Here is a 21,999-nt window from a genome sequence, read left to right as displayed (position 1 = left end):
ACTGAATAAATTTTCAGATTTCTGTTCAACATTATTCCAGTTCTTACTTTGTTGAATATTAAATTGGCAAAAGAAACGTTATTTATAATTATTAGGAAATTAACAATGGGAATGATTTCTATTTTAACGTAAGTTAAGACAGTATATTGTGTAATGGTACGGGTTCATAAATCCTACACGCCTCGTTAAGGGATCAATAATTATGAAGATCTAATAAACTAACAAATAAACTTTTATCTATTTTAATTTTAAACTAGATTTCAAGGAACAAGTTCTTAACATACCGAACAGTATCCTTATTCAGGATTGCACACAGAACTTCACTACAAATTACAAACACGTCACACTACAGGCTGAGTGTCCCGTACAATATGTAAACACAAAAGGTTATAAAATAGACATATGTCTCACAATTATAATACAAAATATAAAAGTAAATAATTATGAAGATACCACAACATATTGTTATAATCTTTTTTATCCAATTTACTTAAAGGAAAAACATATCAAGATAATTTAAAATTAAAGGGCTACAACTGGAATAGAGGGATAAACCCTGTCCTCTTACCAAAGTAAAAACAATTCAATTCATACTGGTATAATTATTTTCTAAAAACGGTAAATAATAAACGTATTGTTCTTTGTATTATGGGAATCTTTCGATGGGTGTTTTATTAAAGCAATCCTTGTTAACAAAAAGTTTGTTGCATATATATAATCATTTTAAATTTAGCAAGATGTTCATCATGGTTGTGATGAAATGTTTTAAGAATTATTAAGCACTGAATTGTAAATATTAGTTATAATATGAAATTTCTTTTAATGAAAAGTTAACTAATACGTATAGTATTTACTATGAAGTGATACTACTGCAACTGCTGTAGTGCTACTGCGCTGACTTCTGCTACTACTACTGCTTCTGCACGACCGGTAACATAATACATTTTGAAACTCATAATTCTCAAGATAAAAGCATCCTTGATTGTTTTGCTTAAATTTGTCAACCGTCTTTGCAGTTTGAAAAGATTAATGTAGTTTGACGTGATTTGAGACTGTGTAATAAACACTTTGCTATTGGTACTCACTATTTTTCGTCGACTAGTAGGTCACGCGAGTTGTGTATCGTGTTATTTCTTAATATTTGATCCAGCAATTGTAAACATATTGCAAGATATGTACATTTCCAGAAAGGAAATTCATTTCTGCGTTTAATAAGGCCGAGGTCATGGAAATCGCTACATAATTAATGAAGTAATAGCTGTTCAAAGCGATGCACCTTATTTTCGGTTCCTTATGAGTTGAATACCTAGTTATATATATGATAGTGATTTTTTCAGAGAAGTTGATTTTTCGTTATCATATGACTATTTTTCATTCAAAATGATGTTTGTGCTAATTATTATCATAGCCACACGCTAACCACCTGTGATTCAGTGGGTATCGATATTCAACTAATGTTTAATGAAATAAGCTGTGAACCAAATAGTTATTATAAAAAAAGATTCATAAGATATGGTACTAAAAAGTAAACAAGAGGGCCAAGATGGCCCTAGTTCGCTCACCTGAGAGAAGTCGGTTCATTCAATCTTAACCTAATGTCAAACATGACCTAGATATTGACCAGACAAACATCCTGGTCAAGTTTCATCATTATTGAACCAAAACTCTGGAGTGGGGTGTGTTTTTGTTTTTGTAAGATTTTAAATGGTGACCTATATTTTGAGTTGACCCCTCTTACCAAACATCAAACTTTGCTTACAAGGATTTTGTATAATATAATGAAAATTTGGACAATCTAAGGGCAATAATTATGGCATTAATTATGTGATTTTGCTCATCATCAAACTTGACTGAGATCTTTCAGCAACTTTGATAAAGAATGCTTGAGAAATGTGAATGCTAGAGTGTTTACAAACCAAATGTGGACGGACGGACAGCGGACAAAGACCAATCCTAAAACCTCACCTGAGCAATCAGGTGAGCTAAAAAGTGTGTTTCACCGATCTGAGCCATTTTCCAACTTGTCCAAGAAATCAATTAAACCAATGTATTGACTAAGTTTCACGACGATTAGACAAAAATGTGACATCTATAGTGTTCGATCACAAGGTTTCTCTCTATATAGTCACATAAGGAAAACTGCCCCACCCCCCTGGCAGCCATGTTTTTGACCCATCGGGACAATTTGCAAACTCGTCTGAGATATATACAAGATAAGTATTGATGCAAAGCATCAAAGGGCGTCGGGAATTTCAGTGTAAAAGGCACTCAATGAAGTTACATGGAACGATCTTTTTTCTACTGTAAATATTAATATATTGGCCGATTATTTTAAACAAAATAGAAAAAGATACTGGTATAATCTATGATTTCGTGTTATAACCCCCAAATAACCATTATTTATGATGTTGTGTTATAACCCCCAAATAACCAATATCTATGATTTTGTGGTGTAACGCCCAAATATTTCATAGTTCATTTTATTTACATTGGTTTCCTTTTTTTTACTGGTATCCGTGTGCAGTTTTCATTAATGGAACAGAACTGTGTAGGTTTTAAAAAATCTGCTTCATCTTGTAAGCGTAATTTCATATTTTTCTCAACTTCAAAGGGAGATGATTCTGAACTTATTCTTACGTTGCTCATTTACGATAGGGGTTGAGTACTCATTGATATGAAAACACTGTAAAAGTTTGAAAAAAAATTGAATGAAAACTGTAAATTGTATAAAGAAGCTGCATTTCACAATACTTTGAAATTCAGTTAAAGATCATAATAGATTTATTGCTCCGATAATTATCATTTTCAATAGGGTTCGAGTAATACTGATATAAAAACACTTAACATGTTTGGAAAGATTCAGACGAAAGTTGTGAAATCTTTTAAACAAGTGGAAATTGTTTATTTTGTCAAATTTAATAGAAAAAAATTCTGGACTTATTGTCCCGAGGTTTCTCATTTAAAATGATGTAAAAATGCTCATTGATATGAAGACACTGTAAGTTTGGAAAGAATCTGATAAAAAATGTTGACATAATCACATAACCAAACAGTTTTTCACTTTTATTTTTAAATTCAAAGAGACATAATTCTGGATTTATGGTCCGATATTGCTCATATAGAGTTTGGGTTGGGTCCTCATTGATAAAAAAAAACCTGTGAAAGTTTGGGAACAATCGGATGAAAATTTTGGACTTCGAACATGGATTTCAAAATTTCTCAAATTCTAAGGAAGATAACTATGGACGTAATGGTCGGATAATGCTAAAGGGCCCATACCACCTGGATAGTAATACGTGTCGCGCTTCGCGCTCTATATGTGGTTCTTAAAAAAAAACTCCGAGGAGTGCTTGACTCTAGGGAAACGGGTTGCTGGGACACAGCTCCTCCTTGATAAGCGGCTGCTTCCTTTATCGCAACTCATTGTTACAATCAATAATACGTGTCGCGCTTCGCGCTCTATATGTGGTAGGGATAGGCCTATGATAGATAACCATAAAAATACAGGGATAACAGATGTGTTGTTTGCATTTATTTGTTAATATAAAAACACGTGTATCTTTTATAAGATATTTAAGTGATGTTAGAAATTTTAATTAACGTTGTCACCACGTTGCATCCAATAATTTTAATAAAAATGTCCAATTGTAGTAAAATGGATTTTAAAATGTCTACATAAAATAACCTTTATTATATTTATTAACGTGACTGAAAAAATTGTCAGCCGCTGAACTGTTCCGTTCGTGCCGGAACCCGGGATTGAACCGGGGTCCTTTAGATGACTGTTGCGTAAACAACTTCAGCCTAACGCTCTCCCAACTGAGCTATTCCGGCTGACATTCACTTATGTCCTGCTATTTGGTGAAGTTGTGTATAGCGATCGTTATTATATGTCTATTAGTAAACTAATACATTGTACGTTTTCGTACCACTACGCCTTCCAATAAACTTGCTTGCGCGATAGGTCGTCAAATATCGTACTACATTGATTCTCCACTAAATAAGCAAATTAGAAAAAAAAAAATATATTTTGATTATGTTTTGTTTTTATACAAAACATCATTTGTTTTTATACAAAACCAGAAATTTTCGCGTATTTGCCCATTCCCTGTGATCTTTCCCCTGTGATCAGTTGTGGATCAGTTATTAATTAAAACAATTAGCTTTGCATTATTGGCAAAAAATGTTGTAATAAATGTAACAGGCACAAATGCAGTACTTATTTACACTAATTTACACAAAAATAACCGCTATGCAAGATATTTTTTAAAACAAAAATATAAACATTGATCCGTAAAATAACTTCTCCTCCCATAAGCGAAAAAAAATGCATTACATACTAGTCGTAGCCCTCCAGGGCGACGCCAATAAAACAAATCTATTCACCAAGTTTCATGATGATTGGGAAAAAAATGTAACTTCTAGAGTGTTCACAAGCCTTTTTTACTATATAAATATAAGAAAACTGCCCTCCCGGCAGCCATGTTATTCAACTGACCGGAACCATTTTCCAACTCAACTCTCGTATCATGGAAATAAATGATCTGACCAAATTTTAATGAACATTTGGCAAAAAATGTGACTTCTAGAGTGTTCACATGTTTTCACTATATACATATAGAGAAAAATGCCCCGCCCACTGGCGGCCATGTTTTTTCACCGATCTGGACCATTTTCGAACTCGTCCGACATATCAATAAAACCACTGTTTTGATAAACTTTCATGATGATTGGGCAAAAATTGTGACTTCTAGAGTGTTAACAATGTTTCTCTATAGCCATATAAAGAAAACTGCCCCGCCCACTGGCGGCCATGTTTTTCAATGGACCGGAACCAGTTTTGAACTCAACCAACATATCATTAAGACAGACATATAGACAAAGTAACATGAAGATTGGGCATTAAATGTGACTTCTACAGTGTTTACAAGCTTTTCTTGTTTTTAACTTGTGACCTAGTTTTTGACCCAGCATGACCCAGTTTCGAACTCGATCGAGATATCATTGGGACAAATCTTCTAACCAAGTTTCATGAAGATCGGAAATAAATGTGGCCTCTAGAGTGTTTACGAACAAATGTGGACGGACGACGGACAAAGACCAGTCACAAAAGCTCACCTGAGCAATCAGGTGCGCTAAAAACAAAATCTGTCACCATAGGATGACATATTCCCCCTATAAACGCTTTGATAAAAGTTATAGCATTTATCGAAACCTAAACGTAGATTTCGAAACCTAAACGTGGACCCTAAGTTCAAGGTCACAGGGGTCAAAATTTGTGTGCGTATGGAAAGGCCTTGTCCATATAAACATGCATACCGAATATGAAGGTTATATCTCAAGGGACATAGAAGTTATGAGCATTTTTCGAAACCTAAACGCAGATTTCGAAACCTTAACGCGGACCCGAACTTCAAGGTAAAGGTCACAGGGGTAAATAATTGTGTGCGTATGGAAAGGCCTTGTCCATATAAACATGCATACCAAATATGAAGGTTATATCTCAAGGGACATAGAAGTTATGAGCATTTTTCGAAACCTAAACGCAGATTTTGAAACCTAAACGCAGACCCTAAGTTCAAGGTCAAGGGGTAAAAAATTGTGTGCGTATGGAAAGGCCTTGTCCATATACACATTCATACAAAATATGAAGGTTATATCTCAAGGGACATAGAAGTTATGAGCATTTATCGAAACCTAAACACAGATTTCGAAACCTTAACGTGGACCCTAAGTTCAACGTCAAGGTCACAGGGGTAAAAATTTTTGTGCGTATGGAAAGGCCTTGTCCATATACACATGCATACCAAATATGAAGGTTATATCTCAAGGGACATAGAAGTTATGAGCATTTTTCGAAACCTAAACGCAGATTTCGAAACCTAAACGCGGACCCTAAGTTCAAGGTCACAGGGGAAAAAAATGTGTGCGTATGGAAACTCCGAAAGGCCTTGCCAATATACACATGCATACCAAATATGAAGGTTATATCTCAAGGGTCATAGAAGTTATGAGCATTTTTCGAAACCTTAACGCAGATTTTGAAAACTAAACGCAGACCCTATTTCAAGGTCAAGGTCACAGGGGTAAAAAATTTTGAGCGTATGGAAAGGCCTTGTCCATATACACATGCCTACCAAATATGAAGGTTATATCTCAAGGGACATAGAAGTCATTAGCATTTTTCGAAACCTAAACACAGATTTCGAAACCTAAACGCCGACCCTAAGTTCAAGGTCAAGGTGACAGGGGTTAAAAATTGTGTGCGTATGGAAAGACCTTGTCCATTTACACATGCATACCAATATGAAGGTTATATCTCAAGGGACATAGAAGTTATGAGCATTTTTCGAAACCTAAACGCAGATTTCGAAACCTAAACGCGGACCCTAAGTTCAAGGTCAAGGTCACAGGGCTAAAATATTGTGTGCGTAAGGAAAGGCCTTAACCATATACACATGCATACAAAATATGAAGGTTATATCTCAATGGACATAGAAGCTATGAGCATGTTTGGAAACCTAAATGCAAAGTGTGACGGAAAGACGGACAGACAGACAGACGGACGGACGGACAGTTGCATCACTATATTCTTTCACTATACTTTCTTCGAAAGGGGGCATAAAAACATCCAACCTCGAATAACAATTAACACATAAATGAACTAGAAATGGCGCGGCAGAGGCCGACGCGTATCCCCACGCCGCATGTTCGACACGTGGGCGCCCCAGGGTTGGTAATGGGGCCATGCATAGTTGAGATTGACCGTATTGTCATAAGAGATGTTCAGTATAAATTTGAAGTAATTCAATGTAGAAATGAAGAAGTTAATGTAAAATAACCTAAAAAATGAGTGAAAATCTATACCCTAATTTCTCCTCCTCATTCTGCTCCTAATGAATCAACTTCACTGTAGTCAATTATGTACATGTCATTCTAATTGGAATGACTTATGAGATGACTGAACATGCTCTCTTATAGCCAATCTTCTTGCTTCTGTTTTGGAAAAGTTATGTTTCGAGGTTAAATGGTTGACTAAATAGTAGCGTCTCAGAAATTTTCTATCGCAATCTTGTATACAACAATGAATATGTTGAATGTCATGTCTGTCTTTGATGTGCCTGTTCAAAGTCCATCTTGCTTTAAATTGTTTCTCACATTTTTCCCACGTGAACATTTTGACAGATTTTCAGTGATGAGTCTAAAATTGTAATTGCACAAATTGAAAGTTTCAGCCCTTTTATAGATTCTTGAGGCTTTATTCCATGAGTTTCTCATGCTTTTTATGCTTGACTGCATTCTATCTCTTCTCTCATATACAGGTGTCCCTTTGCGCCAATATTTTATTATCCCTTGTATAAACATTAGATTGAGCTAAACCATTTCACAGATGAGTCAATAACACAAACAATTGAATACTAAATACATCTCTGCGCCACTACTGTGTAACTCTATGCGCCACTTTGATTTATTTAAATGTTTTATATCATTTGGCAGGTTATTTACTTACCTCCCTTTAAAGCTTATTACTTCCCTTGGATTTGTTTTTTTGACCTTTGACCTTGAAGGATGACCTTGACCTTAACCTTTAACCACTCAAAATGTGCAGCTCCATGAGATACACATGCATGCCAAATATCAAGTTGCTATCATCAATATTGCAAAAGTTATGGCCAATGCACCATACCGGGGGCATAACAATAAGTGAAAATCTCTGACTCGGCCCCGCCCCAACCCCCATAACTTTTGACCTAGGGGTCAGATCAAAATTCCGTCACTGTCACTGTCGCACATATGCTCATAGCTACCATGTATGTAAGTTTCAAGGTTCTAGTGCTAATAGTGTAGGAGGAACAGGTGGCCAGGACGGACGGACGGACGGAGAGACGCACATCAATACAATATCCCCACTTTTTCTCCGAAAAACGTGGGGATAAACACAACTACACTGTATTATTATGAAAACATTAATAATCAAAGGGGAGTAACTACTGTAAACTTAAATGCAATATTTAGAAGAGTTGTCTCGCATGTTACATGACCTTAATTCATGATTGTTAGCAAGCCTTTTTACTGTATAAATATAAGGAAAACTGCCCCGTCACCCTGGCAACCATGTTTTTCAACAGACCGGAACCATTTTCAAACTTAACTCATGTATCTAGAAAACAAAAGTTCTGACAAAATGTCATGAAAATTGGGCCAAAAATGTGACTTCTAGAGTGTTGACATGTTTTCACTACATACATATAGAGAAAAATGCCCCGCCCACTGGCGGCCATGTTTTTTTTCACCGATCTGGACCATTTTCGAACTCGTCCGAGAAATCAATAAAACAAATGTTTTGACCAACGTTCATGATGATTGGGCAAAAATTGTGACTTCCAGAGTGTTTACAAGGTTTCTCTGTAGCCAAATAAGGAAAACTGCCCCGCCCACTGGCGGCCATGTTTTTCAACGGACCGGAACCACTTTTAAATTCAACCAACATATCATTAAGACAAACATTTTGACAAAGTTACATGAAGATTGGGCATGGAATGTGACTTCTACAGTGTTTACAAGTTTTTTCTTTTTTTTGACCTAGTGACCTAGTTTTTGACCCGGCACGACCCAGTTTCGAACTCGACCGAGATTTCATTGGGACGAAGCTTCTGACCAAGTTTCATGAAGATCGGACGATAAATGTGACCTCTAGAGTGTTTACGAACAAATGTTAACGGACGGACGGACGTACGACGGACAAAGACCGGTCACAAAAGCTCACCTAAGCAATCAGGTGAGCTAAAAAAAAGTCCCGGCTTTGATCGAAGCGCTTAAGGGCGAGTTACCTCATTAAGTGTAGATAAAAAAATATGTAACATAGTCAGGAGGCACGCGTATACGGGAGCTTACCGCGTTTAAGTAAGAAAGCTGTTGCAAAACTTCAAAGATGGCGTCGTTTGTTGGATTTTCTTAAAGGAAGGGAGGGTATTTTCACCCGGTAAGCCCCTTTGTATTTATAATTATTTTAAATGAATACGCCGTTTCGGCTCTCCGGTGTGTGTGCTTCCCTCGGTTTTTTGTTTCAAGATCGTAGACGTCGGGATAAAAAAGTTATTGAAGGAAAACCGTCCACAAATATGTTGTCTACTTACGAGACGTTTGAGAAATTGGATGTACAAATATCATTTTCTCTTATAATACACAGTATTGACACACGTGAACAGTAAAATATAAATAAAATCATGATTATTTCATTTTACCGACGCCGTTTTATCACTGATAATTAATTTATTGGCCAATATTATTGGTTTAACCCCCTTATTTGGAACTGACTTCCTTTTAAGCACATTTTGGGACCTGACTTCCAAACGACAAACAGCTCTTTCATATGTAAAAGAGCTTGACATGATATACCTACCCATCTTAAATAAAGTGTATATGTGTACTTCAATATTGTAGTTTTATAGCATGTTACGTGGTGCAATATAAGTGTTTTCTTTATCATGTTACATACTGTAGAATAATAATAATGCTGTTCGAAAAACCTGCCGACCAATTGAATCAATTCACCTATTTTCAAGAAGATGGGTTGTGTGGTGGCTGATGTACGAGATAATAGAACGTTTATCTTTCAGTAATATTATAATTAATTTCATGTCTTTTATGACGTGTCGACCTTATTCTGCTATGAACTTTTTTTACCATTCTTTTACTGTCTTTTCAGATGATGCAGGTTAAAGTGCGAAAATAAGTGCATCTTTCGTTGCAGTATTTGTAATGAGGAATTTTACATCAGGGGAGGATTGAGATATCATGCCCCATTCATGGACCACATGAGTTTAACTGTAGAATATGCAAGAAAGAATCCTTCAACAGAGCCGGACTAAAACAGCAAATAAAAAACACGAACATAACAAAACATGTACAGCTGATTTTTGTAGTGTTTTTGTTTTATTTATAAAGTCTACATAGACACGTCGGACATATAATTGCTATGACTGCTACTTACTTACACGTTTTATTCCGTATATGTCATGATGCTAGTTTCTCACTTTGTTATGAAAATAAACCATTATCTGTGTTACGTCATTTCTTCCTACGATGTCTCTGCATAAATTTTCAATTGTATTCAGCACTTACATACATGATAAAAAAAAGATTTGGGTCGGATTTAATTCGTTATGCATTTGACATATTAACATTACTTACGATTAGAAGGCAATGTTAGGAACAAACGAAATAATCTTTCTAAGTGAACCAATACTTTATTCCCTCAATACAACAGTCGTAAATAATATGTTTTCACATAGGTATAAAAGAGAAAAAACATACATGTATAAAAATTATATTGATCACTTCTACTGAAATCATATCGTGTATTGCATTTGCACAAATCTTTCTATCCACTACAAATTCACTTTTTGCGATTATAATATAGTGACCAACTCAGAACTGGTTTAAAAGAAGGTCGTCCAAAATGTGTCACATCAAAGTCACATACATGTATCAATATCGTTATGGTAAAACGCGTCAAATGTCATTGTATTAAATAAACAATTCATATTTAAGTATCATAAAAAAACATCCACCGATATGCATCTTCTAAGCAGATGTCAGGTATTCCAAATTGCTTCATGTATTCCGAATCGCAACAATGGCAGTATTTGGTTACATCAACCTTATACTAGTATCAAACCGGCTTTACCCTCTTCTGTTTTTCATTACACTTTTATTGCACGTATATGTGATTGTTTGGCAAGGTACTTCGACGTAATTGTTTTTGTTTGATAGGTGGGGTTTCATGTACCTATCGCATTCTAGAGCGGTAAACACTTCGTTACGCCGTCTTTTTTAATCTTGGCATCCTCAACATATATAACTGGCGTTTAGATATCTGGAAATAGTAAGCATAGTATTCCGTTGGATGCATATTCAAACATAAGTATGTCCATATGTGTTAAAATAAACAGGTAAGAATTACACTGTGTTTATAAAACCGTCGAATGTCTTATATTACACACACTAAATGTTAGCGTTAAGTACGCGATAAAACATATAATAATACAAATTAATAATAAAAGTTAAACAATTAATAGAAAAAAGAAAACTCTTGATTTCTTCAAGTAAAAATGTTTTCCAAGACATTCGCACCAATGCGGAATTCATTCACGAAAGTAATTTCGCATAAAACCTTGTAACATAGGAAAGAGCTGTTAATCATTTGGAAGTCAGGTCCCAAAATGTGCTTAAAAGGAAGTTTAGTTCCAAAAATGGGGGTTAACGCGTTATAATTCGGCATTAAATGTATTAATAGACATAACAACGCGTCGAGATAATAAAATATTCGTGATTTATATTATATTTTACTGTACACATGCACAAATACTGTTTATTATGAGAGAAAATGATATTCGAACATCCAACATCTCGAAGGTCAAGAAATTAAACAACAAATTTGTCGACAGTTTTGCTTCAATAACTTTTTTATTCCGACGTCTATGGTTTTGAAAAAAAAAACCGAGGGGAGCACAAACACCGTAGAGCCGAAAGGGCTTATTCATTTAAAAGAAAAATAAATATAAACTGGCTTACCGGGTGAAAATATCCGCTACTCCTTCACGAAAAACACTTAAACGGCGCCATCTTTGAAGTTTTGCAACAACTTTCTCACTTAAACGCGGTAAGCTCCCGTATACGCGTGCCCCCCTGATAGTAGCGCAAATGATTCAGGAAAAAAAACACTTATATTAGTTTTCAAACACGCGTTCAATTTATACACGATGTAGATGCAGATCGGTGGCCTTTCTGTCAAAATGCTGCCTCTCTGTTCATTCTTGGCTGCCTCTCTGTCATAAACAAGAAAATGGACGATCGACATTCACAAAACAGGTAAGAAAATCTCAAATTAAAAGCCGTAAACACATTTGTGCATAAAAAGAGCTGGTCCGTGAGTTGAAGCATATATCCAGCTACAGGTTCACAGTATTCCGCAGGTCCAAACACTTATCACACGCTCTATCGAAGATGGAATGATGACGAGGTTGGTGGAACAATCGTGCATACATGCCACTTCGATGGATTTTTAACAGAGCTTTTCTTAAAAATGTCAAATATCCAGTGTCATTGATATCATCTTTATGATCAAATCCTTACGATCAATGTACGCCAATAGTAATTTTTCATCAATTTTACTTAAAAATGCCTACTTTCGCTTTCGTTGTGGCGCGGAAAGCCTCTCGATCGGCTCACTTTTCAAGCACGGGAAGCTATATGTGTTTTACTACTGAGACTTTACGTAACAACAATTTTCACTATAAAACAAAGTATTAGTAAAGATTAATAAATTTTGTTATAAAGCATTGGTAGAAAAGTAAGTTTACATACCCGGACAATCAATCGATGTTTTTATCTCGAAGCTTACCAAATTTTCCAATGTATCACACGGGCTAAACGACACAAGCACAAACAAAACAACTACACATAACATTTTTAAATCCATGTTTCGGGTTTACAATTTGTTAGTGCGTAGAAATTCGTTTGCGATGTTCCTTAACACGCGAACGTTAAAGCTAGCCTGGTAAACGGTTCGAAATAACATATTAACATTATGTTTTCAATACCATTCTTTTGCAATGTTATCGGTTCGGGAACCAAGCAAGACTATTCCTCTCCGTTTTCTAAAAACACGTAGTATACATTACGTCTATTTTTAGCCCTAACAAGATTTAATGATCATAATTATACACATGTCTATCTCCACGCAGAGTTGTCGTTCCGTGCTCTCACATACAATTTGATCGAGCAATACTGGTTCCAGTCAAATCTCTGCGCGAAGGTTGTATACATGTATGTCATATTGTATGTATGTACGATGTGGACATGAATTTTGTGTGAAAGCGTTTTAGTTTGAAATCTACAGTGACGCTCACATCTTTTCAGTCACTTACTCAGCATAGTACGCAAAGTTTATTTTACGCGAAATTACGCCTTAAGCAAGCCGAATGTATAAACTTTTCTCCCTTAAAGTGATATTATGGGCATTTTTAACCAGGTTTTCCGAAGGAAAAAACTGGTTATTAGATCGGCGAATGTCGGCGGGCGGGCGGGCTGGCAGGCGGAACAAGCTTGTCCGGGCCATAACTTTGTCGTTCATTGTGAGATTTTAAAATCATTTGGCACATTTGTTCACCATCATTAGACGGTGTGTCGCGCGAAAGAATTACGTCGATATCTCCAAGGTCAAGGTCACACTTTGAGTTCAAAGGTCAAAAATGGCCATAAATGAGCTTGTCCGGGCCATAACTATGTCATTCATTGTGAGATTTTAAAATCATTTGGCACATTTGTTCACCATCATGGGACGGTGTGTCGCACGAAAGAATCACGTCAATATCTCCAGTGTCAAGGTCGCAACGACTAAAAATAGATTTATTTTGAAACAAACTTACAAAAGGGTTAATTTTGTTTGTTCATTTCATAAGTTCAGTTTGAGTTGTCTCCCTTTATCAGATTTTTTTCACAATGAAAACCTGGTTTTGTGACAATTTCGTCCCTTGTTCACTGTTGAATTGAGCTGAAAAGAATAAACAGGTCAAAAGAGTTAGTTAAAATGTGGTTACTGACCAATTATCTGCAACTCATCTTGCTACCAGTTGTTTATAAAAAATATATTTTATATTCGATATCTTACGTGACTCACCCAGTCCTGTAAGCCGAAATGATCCGTAAAAGAAAATAGTGTCTTTTTGTCGTATGAACGAATCTGCACTAAAACTACATTTAGTATCACATCGTACATGCATGATCAGTTGTCAAACGAAAGTACGGTTGATATTCAAATGCATTATTTTTCTCTTTCCGGGATAATGTTTTAGCATGTTGATGCTGCATTAATAAATATAAGTGTATATGAAGTGAAAACACCAAAAATAAACAACGGTTGCGATAGACACCTATAAACTGTTAGATGCCCATAATATCACTTTAATTTTGTGAAACTGCGAAGATTGCTTATATAAAGTATAAAATACGTCTCTCATACATACATTGCAGGATGGCCGAGCGGTCTAAATTGTTGTTACTCCAGGACTCCGGGGGTCAGTGGTTCGAGCCCTGAAGCGGGCTTCTTTTTTTTCTTTTTTTAAATTTTATTCTTGATTTTTTACTGGAGCTTTTTCGATCCAATGTTTACATTTATCATGATAAAGCATTTAATGACAAACTTCAAAACATGCCAAAATCTGTGAAAAGGCCCCTTTAATCGACCAGACAATTGTGCTAAGCTATAGGCTTTAACTTTTTTTAGTATTACAGGTTGAGTTTTCGCTAATTTTGTTTTACTTAATTCCCTATATGAGTTCCTATGAAGTTTGTGATCATTTTTTCTAAATTCTATCTCTTGTGAAATAAACTAGAGAAAACTGTTCAATAGAGTTTTTAAGATTTATGCATGTCATTGCATATTTTGTTATTGAGCTTGAAATCGGAAAACAGTCGAACTACCTTTCCTATTTAAGCCGATGTTAGCAGAAACATAATACTTTTTTGGACGAAGGTTTTTATCTATTTACCGACAAGAAATATGTTTGAACTTAATAGCGTTAATTGCACATAAAACATAAGAAAGGATAACTAAAATATTAAAATAGGAAACCCCACGCTAAATATGGCGATACTTCGATAACGGATTGCACTTCGATAACAGAGAAAAAACAAAATTCACGCGCGAATGATAAGTTCCTCGTTGTTTTTTTTAAACATAGTTTTTGAGACACGGTAGATGGTGGAGTTGAAAAATTGTATATCCTTCTGTATTGTAAAGAAATATTTCAATGAAGAAAATATATTTTGTAAAAAAAAATGAAAATTCGATCGGAAAACAGCATTAAACAAGATTATTGCCAAGCAATAAAAGTCCCCTACCGGTGAAACTCCATCATTTTTAGCAATATTTCTAGTCTATTTGTTGCCATAGCAACCATAGTTCTTGACATAGGAACGACATGAAATGACGTGCTTAATCTCCATATTGCTATCTGAACATGTTTCAAGTTTCATGAAAAAATATGAAGAAGTTGTAAAGTAATCGCAGGATCCAGACAAGTGTGACGGACAGACAGAGCGCAAACCATAAGTCCCCTCCAGTTTCACCGGTAGGGGACTAATGAACAATCAGTGCACAATTTAACAAAATAAAAATACTTAGACTTATTGCAAGAAAGTGTTTGCTATCCAGCATGTAGAGTGTGCTTAAAATACTGAAACATCGAAAGTATTCAATTGAATAAAAACGAAGATAGAGCTAGTTTTAATAGGTGATATTCATGATGTTATTGACAATTTGATATCCGATTAAGGAACCTGTGCTAAAATATTTTGAAATCACCTTCTACAAGCGTTAACAACTTATGGTCACGAGATGATGTTTAGCTTACTTTAGTAATGATTGGTATATATAGATTGCAAAACGTAGCCTTATGCTTGTTAAGTTAATAATGCATAAATTACACAGTTGCATTGTGTAAACAATTTATATCCGGTTAAAGTGTTCGTGCTCCTGATTCGCGAGAGAATTGAAAACATACCATTACATTTGCTATAAACTCGATATTAAAGGAGCCGTCCAACAGATTTTGGCATGTATTTAAGCTTGTCATTAACTGCTTTAAATGCTTTATATTGATATATTTAAACATTTGAACTAAAAATCTCCAGTAAAAACTACGAATACAATTTAAAAAAGAAGATAAAACGTTAACCTCCACAGGGCTCGAACTACTGACCCCTAGACTCATGGAAGCTTGTAGTAAAATGTCTCCCGACTTTACCACTCGACCGTCCACGCTCCCGTATAAAGCGGAGGTATTCTTAGCTATATAATTAATTCTCGTAGTTTCCCAAAATATCGATTCGCGTCGAACGACGCTTTAATCTGTTGGCAGTTCCGGTCGAACCTGGATTGCCTTTCTCGTATTATTAACAAGTGATTTTCTTCTACAATACGATCGCTGACAGTTATTTTAATGTTTAAATCTTTCGCTGGGTCTATTTAATCACAGACATAAACGAGACTACAGTTTTTAAAATAACCGAATTAACAGATGGTAAACTAATATTTATAGCCTAAGGAACACTTTGTGTTACTCTTTTTCCATTCCGTTATGACCCTCATGTTTGGACATAAACGCTAAATGACGGACGTTAAAAGACGCTCAAGCGCCGACTTTAAGACACCCAAATGAAATGCGTACGAGAATAAGCTTTACTGCTTTACTAAGCGTTCCCTCAAAACGAAGACGATGCGACAAGAGAGTGCCAACGTAAACATAATAAAATCGCATGTAAAGACAATCATATGAGCCGTGCTCTGTGATAAAGAGGTTTCATGCATGTGCGTAAAGCGTCGTCCCAGATTAGCCTGTGCAGTCCGCACAGGCTAACCAGGGACGACACTTTCCGCCTCAACTTGATTTTTGCTACGAAGAGACTTTCTTGAAACGAAAAATATCATAAAAGCGGTAAGTGTCGTCCCTGATTAGCCTATGCGGACTGCACAGGCTAATCTGGGACGACACTTTACGCACATGCATTAAAACCCTTATTCACAGAGCACGGCTCATATGTATTCACTTGTACTTAACGTATTAAGACCAGCGAGGGATTCTTTTATTTTGACAGCTCTACACATGTAGTGTCTTGTATTATTGTTATGAAATGAGAACAGCAAGCGAGTCAAACGTAATGGACAAAAAGGTCACTCTTATGTTTGTCATGGTTACACCATCAATCGATTATAGCATCATCAGTATGGGAACGATATTGCATATTTGGTACACGATTCTGGCCCTAATGGAGCGACATATGGCCAGCATACTTAAGACCGCGTTTTAAGATATAAGGAATATAATATTATGCTGGTCTTGTTTTAGCTATGAAATAGACTGTGTCCAAATCGCCATAGTACCATATTTGAAATATAAATAGAAAAGAAGACGGATACATACGATTTTAACGATTAACAATAATAACACATTTTGAATATCTATACACGGACTATATAACTCGTTCGATGTGTACACACTGTTTTGCATTTTAACGTGTTTATTCAAGAATACTATTGGTCATTTTCATTGTATAAATGCAAATGAAGAACGAAGCAATTCAAGCCCCGCCATTCCAATATCATCCCGAATGAGAAATCTTTTGTCAATCATAACCGTGTCCCAAATGCCAATTTTTCTCCAGCTTCTGTTGAATCACGACGTAAATGTAGTGAATCACATTGCTTTACAATTTTTACTGGTCCTATATGAGAAGAGAAAATCATAGTTATTGTATGTGTCGTGGTCTGTGAAAAGGGGTTTTACTTCATGTGCGTAAAGTGTCGTCCCAGATTAGCCCGGCAGTCCGCACAGGCTAACTAGAGACGACACTTTCCGCCTAAACTAGATTTTTGCTTAGAAGAGACTTTCTTTAAACAAAAAATATCATAAAAGCGGGAAGTGTCGTCTCTGATTTTGACGACACTTTACGCACATGCAATAAACCCCCTTTTCACAGAGCGCGGCCATTATGAATGAAACTCTGGGATGGATGCCAAATTAATCTTCAATTTTAGTGGCCGACTTAAAGAATGAAAAGCATCGGCTTTGGTGTATCGTAGAAGAAGGTCGTTCTACGTTTGTCTCTCTTTTATATGAACTACCCATCGTTTCTGGAAATAATTCTTTTTAAGTTATTTGTGCCATTTAACATAATAAATCTGTATTAGGCCCAATAGGTTCAGAAACAATTTATCAGCACCCGATTGTGTGGTACACAAAATGTTAGCTAGATGAGTAAAGTTTTAATCGGAATTTATTTAGAACCTTAAAAACTTTCCAAGAAAGCTTGATTTACCAAAACACCCATTGATATTTGCTTTGAAATGGGACCCGTGATTAGTTTAGAAAAACATGAAATTATTAATTAATTGTGTATAAACAAAGCCTACAATATTATAAGTCAACCTCAATACACACTATCATTGTTTGACGGATAAGCTGGCTTCTGTTTCCTGTTTTCAAAATTGTTAATCACAGTCTTAACTTTACTATATTTATCCCATCTTAATTCTAAAGTGTGTGTGCAGCTAGTCACCCGTGAAATGAGTAAGTTTCATCAGTGATTGCCAATCGCCAAAAGCTGCGTTGGTGTCCAATTGATTTCAAATTGATTGAAATTATAGCTTATTCTATGATAACATGACTTATACATACCCAATGTTCTTTGCAAAGTATATGTTATGCGTTTTACCATTTTGAGCCAATATTGTTAAGCTAGGTTCCCACTTCCAATCAGATCAACTCGATCAAGCCCGACCAAGCGGTCGGGTACTGGTCTGGTTCGGTCGGCATGAGTGGTCGGGGGCGGTCGGCATTGGTCGGGCTCCCTATTCGATCATTTTTGACATGTCAAAAAATATCGAGTAGCGGTCGAGTAGGAAATGGATCGAGAAGCGCTCGGGAAGTGGTCGTGTATCGGTCAAGTTTAAGATCGAGTTGATCGTGAAGCAATCGTGTGGCGATCGGATTGACATCTTTTACACGATCTGTACCCGATCCGCTCGAATTCTACCCGAGTTATTTTAGATCGCAACACGATCCACTCGACCTTTATTCGATTTGATGTACAGATTTACTAGACTGCTACCCGACGGCTACTCGACCGTACACGATCATTGCCCGATTGTTATTTGACCATACACGAGCTCTGTACCCTATCCGCTCGACCTCTACCCGAGTTATTTTAGATCGCTTTGTACGACTGTAGTGCGACCATCATGATCTGGTCGTGTAAAGATCTGGTGGCGATCGAACTGAGGTCCACTTGGTCGAGCTGAGATCGTATAGGTCGAGATGATCGAGCGGAAATCGGAAGGATGGTTGAGTGGACGTCGTGAATGAGTCGTGTGGGGGTCGTGTGTTATCGACAAGAGGTCGAGAAGAAGTCGTTTATACCCGTTTTAGTCGAGCTTGGTTGGGTTCGGTCGGGAAATTTCGGTGATCGGGATGATCGAGTTGATCGGATCGGCAGTGGGAACCCACCTTAAACAGCACGAAAGGCACCGATATTGCAACGTATATAACATCGCCTTCCTATCATCAATAAGCATGACTACGTACACTGTACACTATATCGCTGAAAATGGGCACCAAATATGTGTGCAAGAATAGATCATAACAGAGTATAATCCTAATCAATTAACAACAACAACATCAACAAATGAATATATATAGGTCGAACCACAGTGTAATTTTTATCAGAAATGTTTGCTTGTTATTTTTATTATTTAAAACTGTTTACACTTATTCCAATTATTACATTTTGCCAGTTTAATCATTTCATGTCAAGTAACAAAATATGAAAATCTGTTAACAAGTCCATTGAAATCTCCATTTAAATACAGTCTTGTTTTAATGATTTTTCTTATGGTAATTAAAGCTGTTTGTGTTAAATAAAGACGGCTGCTTGTTTAAGAAGGAAACGCTCATGTTGAAGGTTGTTACGAAGAGATAGAATTCATTCACGGAGTGAGTCCCGGCGAAATAAAAAACAACATGCAATGCCATTTGAGACAGTGATAAAATGAAAGCTTAATTCGTTCGAACATATGTCCAGCTTTAGTTTTTGTAAGTTCAAATTACATTAAACCTGAATATTTGGGCAATTCTTTTTGCAGTCATTTTTCCCGCTGCATACAATTATCGCAAGCCTCATACCTCTAAGACAGCTATCCCGAGCGATATTTCATATCGATAAATTCTGATTTCGGAAATACAGTTAGGGAATATAAAAGGAATGTATGACGTCTTGATTGATGGTCTCTTTCGAACTATAAAAAATAGACCTACTCTGTTATTAAATTTATACTCACTCATCAACGGTCCAATGTGTTGATACATTTTATTGAATTTGATATTACTTAGTATTTGGGTATACATTCGTCGAGTTATGGCACCGGGAATAAGTCAATTTAATAGCATTATAAATTAATCGGCTTTAGGCCCAATATTAATTGACCAGTCGCCAAATTATCGATCGCTCCGCCCACATAGTCACGTGGTGTAGTGATTAGAAAACTCCGACAAGCAGATCGCAATTATAGCGGATTACGTGAGGGAAATTCTATATTTGTAATGATGTATTATGCTCTTTTCTATAATATAAATTATTAAAGCCGCACACTAAACTAAACTGCTTTGTAAAACGTTAATACAATCATAAAAACTTTAGAGAGAAATGGCGTAATCAAAATAAATGAGTTAACGGCAGACTGACTATCAGAAACGTTTCTTATACTTATTATATAGGGAGTTGATGAAAAATCCGTTGTAAAAATGAGCATTTATTTCATATTGATTTTGAACTTGTATTCAACCGTCTGACAGTGAACCCGGTGGCTATTCATATATAATTTTGAAAATATTTTTATTAAATGCAAATGACATATCCATATCATGATGGGTTTTTTGTTTATTAAAAATGTTTAGATCTTTGTTTTATTGTGTTATTTTTAAAAAGACACCGATTTTTTTATTTAGATATAAATTAAATTTTGATTGTAACCATACAGGCATAATTTCGTGGTTTCATTAACAGATAGTCTAATATGCATTTTATTTCATTTATGTTTAATGCGAACCTGTTACATTTCACTATCAAAAAATGAAATGTTGGTATTACGGTGCTGTTCACGAACATTCGAACTGAATACATTTAGCATATTATGCATTTGCTTATTTATAACAAGATGGCCTTTATATGTTAATTGCAATTTTTACATTTCTCCCCGTATCAATATATGTTGTATTAGAAATGTTGTTGTTGTATTATAAGCCGTACATTTTACACTTGAAGTCGCTTTAAGCTGGCTAAGCCGCGTTGAAATCGCCTTTTTGTTGTTTACTTTAGTTAAAACAATATTTAAGTTAACCATTTATAATGATTTCCCTTGTTTATGATCCACAGAAAATAAATATATAATTGGACATCATTTAAGTAATTAAATAGTTTTCTTTTCTTGTGTACAGTACCTAACAATGCCTTAATGTTCCTTTATTCTGAGATCAGCGCAACATACTGTTATTTATTAATCATCGACAATTACGCTGAGATTAATAAGCACGTGTGGCAATTATATTATGTTGCGAAAACTGCTTAATAATATTGTGCATCAAACGGTATAACACGTTTTATAGAACACACACCTGGTGTGGTTAAACTATTTATTGTGTTTGTTTTCTCATTACTCGTTCATATGTTCAAGAAATAAAGATAAAATAATAACCTTTTATAAAGTATGTATAGCACCTACAATTTTGAATAATGATCGAACAGTAATGATCATGCATTTGATATAAAATCTGTGTAAACTCTTAAAAATTACGTCCATTCCATATGTGCAACGCGCTTTGTTTGTCGGACAAAATGGCGGCCAGATAAGCGTTGCTGAGGTGTGTGTGAAAAATCGATATCTGATTGGCTGATCGACAAAATGTGGGCGGAGTTGGCGACTGGTCAATTACGACTTTACTAGACCATATGACCAGTTGTAATTTATGGACGATCGCGGGAACTGGTCTCAGTGTATTACACGTGAGTTGTGAGTTACAAACATGTTCAAGTAGTCATTAAGTTTAACAACATGCTTGTTAATTAAACATTAATTTTACTAGTAAATAATATCTGAATTGTTCTAACCATCCGTTAGTTGCTTCTATCTAAGACTTATTCAGATTATCTTTAAGATATCAGTAAAAATATCACCGGCTGCAAAAAGTCAATTTAGCGAAACTACACTCAACGAACGCAGTGAACCCCTTGTTTATTTTACTTTTTTAACTAATTAAAACATCAAACGATTATTTATTAATTGTCATATGTATTTGAATGAAAATCGTATTTACATTTGAACGGAGGATTGTTTGCTGCCGAACACGACCTCTATTTAGTGCGTTGAAATTTGACTCCATA

At 35.6% G+C, this 21,999-nt stretch overlaps 1 protein-coding gene across 1 annotated transcript in view; it reads right to left on the bottom strand.

Annotated features, from left to right (window-relative positions):
- The window catches only part of LOC127871734 (interferon alpha-inducible protein 27-like protein 2B), a 106,918-nt gene extending 94,398 nt beyond the window's left edge, over positions 1-12,520 (bottom strand). The window contains exon 1 of the mRNA XM_052414893.1: positions 12,370-12,520. Within this exon, the coding sequence (XP_052270853.1) occupies positions 12,370-12,484 (115 nt within the window). The 5' untranslated portion in view covers positions 12,485-12,520. The remainder of the gene's footprint in view (positions 1-12,369) is intronic.
- Positions 12,521-21,999: the final 9,479 nt, after the last annotated feature.

This window comes from Dreissena polymorpha, chromosome 3, assembly GCF_020536995.1.
Source record: "Dreissena polymorpha isolate Duluth1 chromosome 3, UMN_Dpol_1.0, whole genome shotgun sequence".
In the NCBI taxonomy this organism is placed as follows: domain Eukaryota; kingdom Metazoa; phylum Mollusca; class Bivalvia; order Myida; family Dreissenidae; genus Dreissena; species Dreissena polymorpha.
The sequence above is the reverse complement of the archived record's forward strand: the minus strand, read 5'-3'. Positions and strand labels throughout refer to the sequence as shown.